Source organism: Arachis hypogaea, chromosome 6 (genome assembly GCF_003086295.3).
Source record: "Arachis hypogaea cultivar Tifrunner chromosome 6, arahy.Tifrunner.gnm2.J5K5, whole genome shotgun sequence".
Taxonomy (NCBI): domain Eukaryota; kingdom Viridiplantae; phylum Streptophyta; class Magnoliopsida; order Fabales; family Fabaceae; genus Arachis; species Arachis hypogaea.
In genome coordinates, this window is record NC_092041.1 from 113080888 (window position 1) to 113093598 (window position 12711).

General features: G+C 33.9%; 2 protein-coding genes and 1 long non-coding RNA gene across 3 annotated transcripts; 2 read left to right on the forward strand and 1 right to left on the reverse strand.

Annotated features, from left to right (window-relative positions):
• Positions 1-1963: 1963 nt before the first annotated feature.
• Positions 1964-3518, reverse strand: LOC112754213 (uncharacterized). The gene is made up of 2 exons (XR_003178426.2): positions 3087-3518; positions 1964-2542 (listed from the first exon to the last, which is right to left on the reverse strand). It is a non-coding gene; the product is annotated as an uncharacterized lncRNA (long non-coding RNA).
• Positions 3519-5897: 2379 nt separating this feature from the next.
• Positions 5898-8860, forward strand: LOC114925532 (uncharacterized). The gene is made up of 5 exons (XM_029293917.1): positions 5898-5975; positions 6057-6192; positions 6286-6731; positions 6822-7228; positions 8767-8860. The coding sequence occupies exons 1-5, from the start codon at positions 5898-5900 to the stop codon at positions 8858-8860; spliced, it is 1161 nt and encodes a 386-aa protein (XP_029149750.1).
• An 807-nt stretch (positions 8861-9667) lies between these two features.
• LOC112755823 (L-type lectin-domain containing receptor kinase IX.1-like) lies at positions 9668-12359 on the forward strand. The gene has a single exon (XM_025804120.3). It carries the CDS (start codon positions 10419-10421, stop codon positions 12357-12359), a length of 1941 nt encoding a protein of 646 aa, XP_025659905.1. The 5' UTR covers positions 9668-10418.
• Positions 12360-12711: the final 352 nt, after the last annotated feature.

The window sequence follows — 12711 nt, forward strand, 5'->3', positions numbered from 1 at the left end:
AAAAAATATTTTAATTTAAAAAAAAATAAAGTATATAATATCTTTTTATTATGTATTTAGTTAATTGTATCTAACTTTTTAAATACAAAACAAAAAAATTTAATAAATTTTTATCTATTTTTTAAAATATGATACAAAAATATAAAAAAAATTAAAAATAGTATCTGTTTTTTTGTCTTTATATTTTTGTTTTTATATTTTTATCTTAGGTATAATATCTAAACATAGTCTATATGTATAATTTCTTGGTCTAGCATTATCTAATGGTCAACTGAGTCTTTGTTCATATGTACGTGTACTTTATGGCTCACATTATTCCCCTTAATTTATGTGACACCATTTGACAACTTGACAAATCATTGAAGAGAATAACTAGGTAACCAAAAGCATATCAGCCAAAAACCAATTAAAATGTGTTTGGGCTCTATAAAAAATCAGGTTTTCGTTTGTGCTCCGTGATTTCAGGAGTAATTTTTAAATATATTATTCAAAAAGTGATTCTAATTAAACAATTTTGTTTATTTTTTGGCTGATCACTTTTTGGTTCCATATATTTTTTCATCATTGAATAGATAATTATCTAACTTTTTCATTGTTTTCTATTCCAAGTTGCAAAAGGCGTTACAAATTATACTATTTGATGACCCCACATTAAGATAATTACTACTCTAGCCCCGGCTACCAACTATTATTTAAAATTAATCTTAATCATGACCCTCACACATATACACATACACGATACACTGACCCCAGTCTTGAGCATCTAATTAGGAAGAAAATGAATTTAATTAAAGAAACTATCCTTTTAGGAGATTGGTCTCTAACAACCACCTTAGAGTCAGATTCACTTGTAAAACATAAGAATTTTGTCCAATAAAGTTTATGATTTATAGTCATTAATTAGTCATTATTAATATTTTTAATGGTATAAAATTATATTTAATAATATAAAATTATTTATTTTTTTTATTAATTAAATACCGATTAAATTTTAATAAAATTATTGTTTTTAAACTTTTTTATATTATATTATTTAAGGGTCAACTAAGAGATAGTCATTAGGTCAGTCATCCATTATAACCACTTTTCATTTCCGAAAAGACCCAGAATTTTCCTATTTATTCATGAAGTAAATCTTAATTTATTGTTTAGTAATTTACTCATATTTTCTCCTCAACAATTTCATCTTCACAGTATTTTTACACACTTCAATTTCATCCATCCATCAATTCAAATGTATTCTTTTTTAGAAATATAATTAGGTTATAAAATACTCGATTAAAATCATATTTTACTAATTTGATTAATGATTATCGAAATTTTTTACAGATATCACTCTCTTACAACTCATGAATCACGATTGTAAAAAAATTTCTGTTCATCTTAAATAGCAGTGAATATGAATTTATCTGATTAAAATTTTTTATTAGAGATGTTAAGTAAAATAAAAGATAATAAGAACTCCAGTTGTAGTTGGTCAAACTGGAGTTTGAACAAAAGTGATTTTATAGAATTGATTTTGGATAGAAGTAAGTTTGTGTCAACATGATTTATGTTTGGCAATTCTTTACCAAAATTGATTTTGATAAAATAAATATTGTTTGGATAATATTAGTTAAAATCACTTTTAGATAGATAATTACTTAAAAGGACATGACATTAAATTATAATATTATTTTTTATACATATTTATTTTTTTTTATACTTTTTTCTTATATGTTTTATATAGTATATTTTTAATACTCTTAGTACTCTTTTTTAGTACATTATAATTTTTAACTATTATTATTATTTATGATTAATTTTTTTATTTAATTTATTTTACCTAATAGAATCCATAAATTCTATTATAAAAAAATAATAATAAATATAATATACAAAAATTATAACTATAAAAATATATAATATCAAATAAAAAAATCAATAAAAAATATAAATAATAAATAATAAAAAAGAGTTCATATAAAGAGAAATAATAAGAATTTTATAAATAATGCAATAACATGTATAAAGGATAAAGTTGGTAAAAGAAAAATAAATATTGAAGGTATTGGCTAAAAGCACGTTAGTGCAACGGAGAAGCTAGAAATTATTGCTTCTTGTAAACGTGATTTTATGAACAAAATCACTTCTGCGTTTGTAGAAAAAAAATTAGCCAACAAAAAAATGAAACTTTCAAGAAGCTCTAACGTGCTTTTTTCCTTCAAACGTGGTTACCAAACACACCCAAAATTGTTAGCGACTTAAATTGGTTTCCATTGAATTATTTAAATGTCCACAACAGAAAGAAAGCAAGCTAGCTTGTGTGCAAGTTCCACTCCTAATGCCATACATCTGTCAACATTATTGATGTCACCACATGTCACTCCCTTGTTTCTTAGTATTTTGTTTTTCTTGGCAAATCTGGCAAAAGCATCCACTGATTACAGAAGCTCAGATCTGTCACTTGAACTATGAAGCACGGACACTTCGCTGAGTTACTGTATTTGTGTGTCGGACACATTTCGGACATAATGCTCACCGACATTCGTCCGACACGTTGCTGTGTCCAATTGTGTCTTAATAAAAAATAAAAAAAATTCGAACATACTTGGACACACCTAAATACTATCACGTGTGAGCGTGTCCAGTCTTATTTTTAATATATATTGTTGAAATAAATTTAGATATAGTATATATTATTATTTATTAAAATAAAAAGATATTTTTTAAATACTTGATATAATTAAAATAAGGCATTAAAAATTATTAAAAAATTAATTTATATTTTAATATCAATAAAATATTAAAATATCATTACGATTTATCTAAAAAAATACTTTTTATATTTTATATGTATGTGTCCCCATATCTTATAAGATTTTAAAATGTACGTATCGTCGTGTCCCGTATCCGTGTCAGTGTCCGTGCATCATAGCACTTGACAAATCAATTTAAAATTATTTTTTAGAAATTAATGTTTTGAAATTCTTAAAAAAAACTTGACTCATATTACTGATATCAGTATCTTTTACTAACTAAATTAAAGCATTAAATTGGTTTTTACTTTTTACTTTTTAAACAAAAAAAAGAAGTTAGATGCTTACCATTAATAGGTACTATTAGTCAGTGCCACCGACCTGATCATAGCAATAAGTAAGGCATTCCCTTAACTTCCTTGATATATAGGGATACTGACTCCAGCACTTGCTTATACACTCCTTCGCATCAAATGCAATATAATAATATGGACTCCAACTTCTTTCTTCTTCAGGAATTGTATTATCAAATTTCGCATTAACTGAACAAATAACCATTTCAGTTATCAACATTATTACAATTGCATTTCTCACAATGCTCTTAGCCATATCTCTCTCTCTCATCTCTTAGTTTTTATTTGGAATCACAAGTTTTTGCAGACCAGGCCAGATTTTTATAGAGACTTAAAATCTCGCCTGATATTATTATATGAAATATGATTTTAGACTTAGGATATTCCTCGCTTATTAGTTTAATTTGTACCCCCTCCTCAAACTAAAAGATGCAAAATCACCAATATAAATTAAAGAACTTCTCGTTGTAGCAAAGTAGTGCTGTTTTAGATTAGTTTATTATCTCAATTAAGCTTAATTTATTCTTGAATGAGACCGTGTATATAGTGCGAAAAGATAAATTAATTATATTATATTATATAATTCTAATATTATTATTTAGAGATTGATTAGATAATATGCAATTATGCATACTAATATTAAATTTAAAGTATTTTATAATAAAAATATTTTATAAAATATTTATTTAATAATTTATATATAATTTTATATAATTATTCAACAAAAATATAATATAAATTAGATTATAGATTATTGTTTTTAAGAATCTAAATTCATTTATTTTTTAAAAAAGAAATATAAATTTTTTATATTAGAATTATACAAATCTATATTTTTGTTGCTTTCATTGTTTGTAAATAATGAAAAGAAAAAGTTAAAAAAATGAAGTCAAATAAAAACAAAAAATATAATATAAAATTATAAATTAACTTTATAATCATGATGATATATTTAAATGTACTTAATAATAAAGTCACCAAAAAAAATGTACTTAATAAAAAAATATTATGCTAAATTTAAACTTACTTAAAACAATTTTTAATAATTTATATGAGAGATGTGACATCATTAGAAAAAGCAAAATGGCTAAAATTCATTATATATAAGATTGGTATCAATTTTTATAAATTATAAAAAGATAGATAGATAAATTGGATATGATTATGCAACACGGTTCTAAATATAAAATATATATTAACACATTCCTAAACCAAGAATATAGTGTACTCTGTACAATTTTGAAAATCGAAGATGAGCGGTGGAGTAAGCGGGGAAGAGACTTTGAGGGTGAAACACGGTGAGGCAGCCGGTAATATCGGCGGAAGAGATAAGGGGGAGAGCGGGGGAGGGATTGCATCAGGGGAAAAGGAGGATCATATTTCGGGAGAGGTTTCTAAGCCTTTGAAGGTTTCTTTCAGGGACAAAGTTGTGGGTTCCAAGATTGCTAAAGCTTTTTCACTTGTTGAAACTTTATCGGGAGATAACATTGCGGTAGTTTCTGGGAAGCAAGGAGATCTCTTGCCACCGAGTGTCACGTTTACCCAAGAAGCTAAGAATTGCTTGGCAGAACCTTATAATGATGCTATAGTGATTAAGGTGCTAGGTAAACATTATAGCTACACTGCATTGTCTCATAAACTCCGAAGGTATGGAGGATTAAGGGAGGTTTTGATTTATTGGACGTGGGATTTGACTACTTTCTTGTGAAGTTTGATGTAGCTGAGGAGCGAGAAAAGGTTCTCTTAGGAGGTCCGTGGATGATCGAGGGAAATTATGTGGCTGTGAAGCCTTGGGATCAAGAGTTTAGATCAAGTGAAAACTGTTTTGGAGCAACTTTAGTGTGGATTAGAATTTCCGGATTACCAATTTGGTGCTACCAAGAAGATGCAATGCTCCGTGTTGCAGCTGCAGTTGGCATTCCCGTTAAGGTTGATTTGGCAACAAAATTAGCTGAAAGAGGACGATATGCTCGAGCCTGTGTTCAGATAGATTTAGGATTGCCAGTGACTAAGAAGATTCTTGTTGAAGGTGTTGAATATGAGGTTGAATATGAAAGTCTTCACCTTATTTGTGGCTCCTGTCTCAAGTTTGGTCATGATATGAAGGTGTGCAAGACTGACAGCAATGCAGGAGGAGGAACTAATGCCAAGGTGATCAGCGATGTAGCAAAGCAGCCAGAAAGCTCAAATTCAAAAAATCCAGTACATGTGGAAAAGGAAAGTTTTCATTTTGGCAAGAATCTTGGAGATGAGACTGTAAATGTTACTGTCCCGGATTTGGTGGAGAGTGATTTGCATGCTGTTCATGTAGACCATGCACAACATGAGGATTTGGAAGGTTGGACTCAAGTGATTAGGAAAGGAAAGTATAAAATGGGTCAAAAGCCTTCTCTTAGCACCCATCAGGTCCAACCAAAAGTAAAGAAGACTCCTAACAAGGCTACCAATACTTGGACAAGGCCTAATCACCAACGTACAACACATGCAACTAGATCCAAAGTAAAATTAAGCAGGGGCATCAATATTGGAAAACCGGTTAGTGTGGCTTCTTCGGGGACCCGGCACAATGTTCATCATCAGCAGCAAGGTGAGACAACAAATGGCACTGTGCGAAAGCGTCCTCGCCCAAACTCTTTGCAGAATTCACCAGTAGATAAGGATGGAGCATCGACGGCGGGTATGGTGCAAGTTTCGACGGAGAAAATTGGGCTGCAACTTGAGAGTCCATTAAAGGCAGGATCGTCGAAGACAGGGACATCATGTTGAGTCTCGGGTTTGTTATTGGAGCTCTCTTTTTGCTGTTATTATGGATAGTTTCAATATCATAGCCTGGAATGTGAGGGGTGCGTCTAACAAGATGGCCCGTGTGCATTGCAAAAATTTGGTGAGAATATATAAACCATCTTTCTTCTTTCTCTTTGAGACTCATACCATGTTTAATAATTTGAAGAATTTTTGGGATAAGTTGGGTTTTCATTGTGTTGGTATTGAGGAAGCAGTAGGACACAGGGGTGGCATTTGGTTTCTATCTTCTATTGCTAATGCTTCTTGTGTGGTTATTGATCAAATTGACCAATGTATCACAGTAAAAGTGAGTGTGGGTAACTTAGTTTGGCTTTGTAGTGCAGTATATGGGAGTCCTCAATTCGAAAAAAGATGTATGCTTTGGGATCATTTGCGTTCTATTAATTCAGGCCATAATAGACCATGGATGGCCGTTGGTGATTTTAATGAGATTGTGGCACCAGATGAGAGTACAGGTGCTTATTTTTCTTCTCACAAAGCTAGTCTATTAGCTACTACTCTAGATGACTGTGAGCTCTTTGATCTTAAAGTGACTGGTAGGAGATATACTTGGTATAGAGCAGTTCAGGCTGGCAGGGACTTGGCTAAAAGGTTGGATAGAGCTATAGTTAATGAGGCGTGGATGACAATGTTTCCTGAGGGTTATTCTGAAATTCTTAGCAGGCTTCATTCTGATCATTGTCCTATTTTAGTTCGTTGTCATGGTAGTCCCAGAGTGAAAGGTTCACGTCCTTTTAGGTTTCAAGCTGCGTGGGCAACACATCCTTCTTATAAACATGTTATTAGTAAGGCTTGGAATCAAGAGTTTGGAGGCGTTACCGAAAGGCTTAAGATGGTTCAACAGGCTTCTTTGGACTTCAACTCAAAGATTTTTTGAAATATTTTTGTGCGAAAAAATAAGCTGGAACTTTTTTTGGAATATCAGATTGATCAGATTCAACGGCGTTTGGAGGTTACCGATGTGTTATCTCTGAAAATTAAAGAAGTTGAACTGAGGGAAGATTACAATAGGCTTTTGTTGCAAGAGGAACTTTTTTGGTACCAGAAATCTAGAGAGCAGTGGGTCAAGTATGGGGATAGAAACACTAAATTCTTTCATCTTCAGACTTTGGTACGTAGAAATCATAATAGAGTACATGGATTATATGTTAGAGATGGGTCTTGGTCTACTGATCCAGATATTCTCCAGGAAGAAGCTCTCTCTTTTTACAAGAATCTCTTTGGTACAACAGAAGAGGTTGATGTTGATTGTTTAGGGGATGTTCCGATGCCCACACTAAGTACTGAGGCTTGTGCTAGGTTAATTGACCCTGTCTCTTTTGCGGAAGTCAAGTCAGCAGTATTTAGTATGAGCCCTTTTAAGGCTCCTGGTCCAGATGGCTTTCAAGCTTATTTTTTTAAAGAATATTGGGAGATAGTAGGCACTGAGATTTGGAATATTGTCCGGAGCGCTTTTTTGGGAGAGTTCTTAAATCCTAGCATCATGAAAACTCTGATTGTGCTTATTCCTAAAATTGATAACCCTACCTTTATGAAGGATTTCAGGCCTATTAGCTTATGTAATGTTGTTTATAAAATTATCACAAAAGTATTGACTAACCGACTTCGGCCTTTTCTTCCAGATATTGTTAGTCCTTTACAAGGAGGTTTTATTCCGGGTCGTGGTGCTCCTGATAATATTATTGTGGCCCAAGAAATTCTAAATTTTATGAAGCACACAAAATCCAAGAAAGGTACTCTTGCTTTTAAAATTGATCTTGAAAAAGCTTATGATAGGGTGGATTGGAGGTTTTTGGAGAGTACTCTCATTGCTTTTAGTTTTCCTATCATCACTGTTAATTTGATTATGACTTGTGTCCGTGCATCATCTCTTTCTATTATGTGGAATGGGAATAGATTGGATAGTTTTGCTCCTAGAAGGGGGCTTAGACAGGGCGATCCAATGTCTCCTTACTTATTTGTGCTTTATATGGAAAGACTTGCTTGCTATATATCTCATAAGGTGGTCGAGGGTGTGTGGAAACCAGTTTCTGTCACTAGGGATGGCCCAAAATTTTCTCATTTGATGTTTGCAGATGATCTCTTACTCTTCTGTCAGGCTACAAAGAGTCAGGTCCAAATGGTCATGCATTCTCTTAACATTTTTTGCAAGGCATCTGGCATGAAAGTGAATCTATGATGAGACAGTTCCTTTGGAAGGGTCAAGTTGATGGTAAAGGTCTTTCTCTTGTTAATTGGAGGACCGTGATCACTCCAAAAAAATTTGGTGGCCTGAGTGTTAGAGATCCTGCGTGTGTTAATATATCTTTACTTGGTAAATTGGTGTGGCAACTTTTTTATTGTCAGGACAAGCCTTGGGTTGCTCTATTGAGGGCGAAGTATATGAGGAATGAGGGAGTTTTAGATGGCCCTGTCCCTTGCAATGCTTCTCATGTTTGGAAGAGTATCTCAAAGGCTTTTGGTGCTCTTAAGGATGCCTTCTCTTGGTGCGTTGGGTCACTTGATCAATCTTTTTGGTTTGACAATTGGAGTATTGAGGGTCCAATTGCTCAAGATGTCCCTTTTGTACATATATCTGACTCTGATTTAACTATTAGAGACGTTTGGAAAGATGGTCAATGGAATCTCCATGATATTTTCTCTATCATTCTAGAAGATGTCAAACAACGTTTGAATGCTTATAATCCGGATTTGAATGCTGGAGAGAGTTCGGGTTGGTCGTGGGGTGTGGCATCTTCTAGACTTTACTCAGCTAGGAGTGGGTACAGTTGGCTAGCCAAAAGAAAGTTTGACTGGAATGAGCATGATAATTGGTTGTGGGTATGGCAACTGCATATTCCTGAGAAGTACAAGTTCTTGATTTGGCTCAGTCTTCATAATGCTATTCCTACGACAGAGTTTCGTTTGGGTCGTGGTTTAGCTTTATCTAGCACCTATCATCGATGTCAGAATGGTTCTGAATAAATTCTTCATTGTCTTCGGGAGTGCCCTAGTGCCAAGGAGGTCTGCAACCTTTTAGGCCTGTATTCAGATAACTCGAATTTACATGATTGGCTCTATAGAGGTGCAAGGAGTGAAAATATTTTTCTTTTCTTTTCGACCATCTGGTGGATTTGGAGAAGCAGGAATCATGACTTATTTAATATAGATGATTCATGGAGTGCTAGTAAAGTGGTGAGTTTGATTCGTAGTTCAGTAAGGGAGTTTCACACTATTTTTGCTATGCATCAATCTCTGTCTCCTCCTTCACTTTGTTTGCATTGGGTTCCACCTCCAGTTTATTCTGTTAAATTGAATTGTGATGCTAGTTGGTTTCCTCCTTCTGGCTATGCTGGTTTTGGTTGTATCATTCGTAATCCTGATGGATGTTGGTTGAAAGGTTGCACTGGGAAAGTCGAAGTGTGCAGTGTTCTTTTTGCTGAATTGTATGCAATTTGGAGAGGCTTACTTCTTGCTTGGGAGAGTGGATTTCGTGAGGTTATTTGTGAAACAGACTGTTTAGAAGCTCTTTTCTTGGTAAACCAAAGAATGCTTGGTAAGGATATTCCAGAATGGGATTTGGCAAAGCATATACAGGAGGTTATGAATTGGAATTGGAGAGTCTCTATTCTTTTAATTCAGAGGATTGCAAATAGTGTTGCAGATTGTATGGCTAAAGCAGCTGCTTCTGTCGCGGACATTCACTCGAATTGGAGCCAACCATGGAGTGAGCTTCAACATCTAATAGATTTAGATATGACCCTAGCCAATTAATTTGGTTGTCTCTTTTTTTTTTTTTTTTTCTATTTAGTCACCAAAAAAAAACCAAGAGTATAGTGTAATGGGCAGACTTTAGGAGAATTATCACCGTAAAAACTAGTTTATATGATAGAAGAGTCCAAAGTCTTATAAGATTTTTTTTTTTAGGTGTTGATCCTGCGATACTCATAACATATGGTATATCTAAACATGTTGGGATCATCAACTCCCTCATGTCAATCAAATATGTTGTTTGTTATTGAAGGCAACATTGCAAAACAAGGTAAGGTTGTGCTTTGGTTATTTATGCAGAATAATGTGTCAAATTAAAAGGGATGACAATTTCTATAAAAGGGAAAACAGCCTAAGTCCAATCGCAACTTTGTTGGTTCGTTGTGATTAATCTTTTATTATGTACCATAAAATAAAAAGAAAAATGAGACCAATCATTAATTATTAGTCAACCTTAGTTTTCATCGATTTGCTTCACTATGTTAGAAAGTATTATATCCACTTCTTGTTTTAAACTTTGGCTTTAGTTTCACAAAAGTGCTACATGCACGTAAAAAAAACCAATCATAAAGTATTCATATATAAATATACGTTTCGTTTAACTTATTTTCAATATATATTCTATATGAGTGGTTGATTTTGATATAATTGTTAATTGCATCTTGTGATTGTTACAATGTACATCAATGAATGATCCACCATGTTTTAAAGTTCTAATCTGCCATGTTATCCACAAAGCCTGTTTCCACTCTTCAATATTATTGATTGCACAATGGTTTCTTCTCTGCTTTTGCTTCTTCTTACCCTTTTCCCTTCAAATGTTCACCCATTACATTTCAATATAACAGATTTCAGTGATGTTGAGAGTGCAAGCAAAGATATGGCATATGAAGGTGATGCCAAAGTTGCCAACGGGTTCATAGAGCTCAACAGGTATGACTACTATCGAACCGGCCGAGCCGTTTACAGCCAGCCTTTGCACCTTTGGGATTCATCCTCTAAGATTCTCACAGACTTCACAACCTCCTTTAGATTCACTATTCAAGGACCAGAATCCAATAGCAGTGATTATAATGTACTTGCTGATGGATTTGCCTTCCACATGGCTCCTTTGAATTTCACAACTCCACCCAACTCAGCTGGTGGCAATTTTGGACTATTCAACCTTTCCACACATTTTGGCATACCCCAAAATCAAATGTTTATGGTGGAATTTGACACATTCCAAAATAAAGATTATGATCCTCTAGAGCTAGAGCACCATGTTGGGATCAACGAAAATTCTGTCAAATCCATCAAGTATACTAAGTTTGATATTGAAGGAAACATTGGGAAACAAGGTCATGCTTTAATTACCTATAATTCTTCTACCAAGAACCTTGTTGTGTCTTGGTCTTTCAATGGAGCTAGCACTCATACTCTGTCTTGTGAGATTGACCTCTCCAAAATCCTACCAGAGTATGTGACAGTTGGATTCTCAGCTGCAACTGGCCACCGCTCGAACACACAACACAACATTCATTCTTGGGAATTCAATTCAACTTTGGATTCCACCGATTCTGAGGTAAACAGAAAGAAGAGGCAAAAAAGGATCATAGAAATTGTTGCACTGACTTGCTCAATAATTGTATTGGTGCTTATGGTATGTGTTTGTCTTATCAAGAAAAGAATTGCCAAGCTTCTACATGATGATCAAGTATCAGTCGCCAATGACTTGGACGAAGCATCACTACCTAGAAGATTCAAGTACAAGGAACTAGTTCAAGCCACCAATGAGTTCTCAAATGATAGAAAGCTTGGAAGTGGAGGATCAAGTCAAGTTTACAAAGGTTTTCTAAGTCACTCAGGACGTGCAGTCGCAGTGAAGAGGATTTTCGCTGATATTCAAGGAGGTGAGAAAATATTCATCAATGAAGTGAAGATAATAAGCCGTCTTATACACAGAAACTTGGTGCAATTCATAGGGTGGTGCCACAACAAACAAGAGTTCTTCCTAGTTTTCGAGTACATGCCTAATGGAAGCCTAGACACTTATCTCTTTGGAACAAGAAGAGCTCTGCCTTGGGATGCAAGGTACAAGATAGCTTTAGGTGTGGCCACGGCGCTTCATTATCTTCATGAAGATGCAGAACAATGTGTGCTTCATAGAGATATTAAGTCTGCTAACATTCTATTGGACACAGATTTTAGCACCAAGCTTTGTGATTTTGGCATGGCAAAATTGGTAGACCCAAGATTGAAGACTCAAAGGACAGGAGTTGTAGGGACATATGGGTACTTGGCACCAGAATATCTCAATGGAGGAAGGGCTAGCAAAGAATCAGACATATATAGTTTTGGGATTGTAGCTTTGGAAATTGCATGTGGAAGGAAGACTTACCAAGATGGAGAATATCATATTCCTCTAGTGAAGTGGGTATGGCAACTCTATGTGGAAGGGAATATTCTGAATGTTGCTGATGAAGGATTGAACAATAATTTTGATGAACTTCAAATGACATGCTTGCTAATTGTGGGACTATGGTGTACCAACCCGAATGACAAGGAAAGGCCGAAAGCAGCACAAGTGATCAAGGTTCTTCAACTTGAATCGCCGCTACCTGAGCTTCAACATGATATGCATGATCATCCTCTTCAACCAACCATGGTGAAGTTTAGAACTTCTTTTCAATCATCATCCATCAGCAATAGCCTTGTTATTGATGGACGTTAGTGTCTAAGCAGAGATAAGATATTTCACTTGAAATGAAATTGCTTTGGTTAATATAAATCGGTGGTACAACTTATATTTAAATATAATAAATAAATAAAAACTCCAATAACAGTGACACTATAACCTTTTTCTCGATTGCATACTCTATATTTTGGTTGACCTGTGTTTATATAAGGAAAAAAAAAAGGGACACATCAATGATTAATAATATAATAATGGAGATTTATCATTGACTACCTTAAAGTCTTTCCCATGAAAACATTTTTGTAACAACCTTGTTGGCATCTAGTTTTTGGCTTATTAGCTTATTAATCTTCCACTTGGATGCTGTACCTGCTTTTCTAATTTTTGC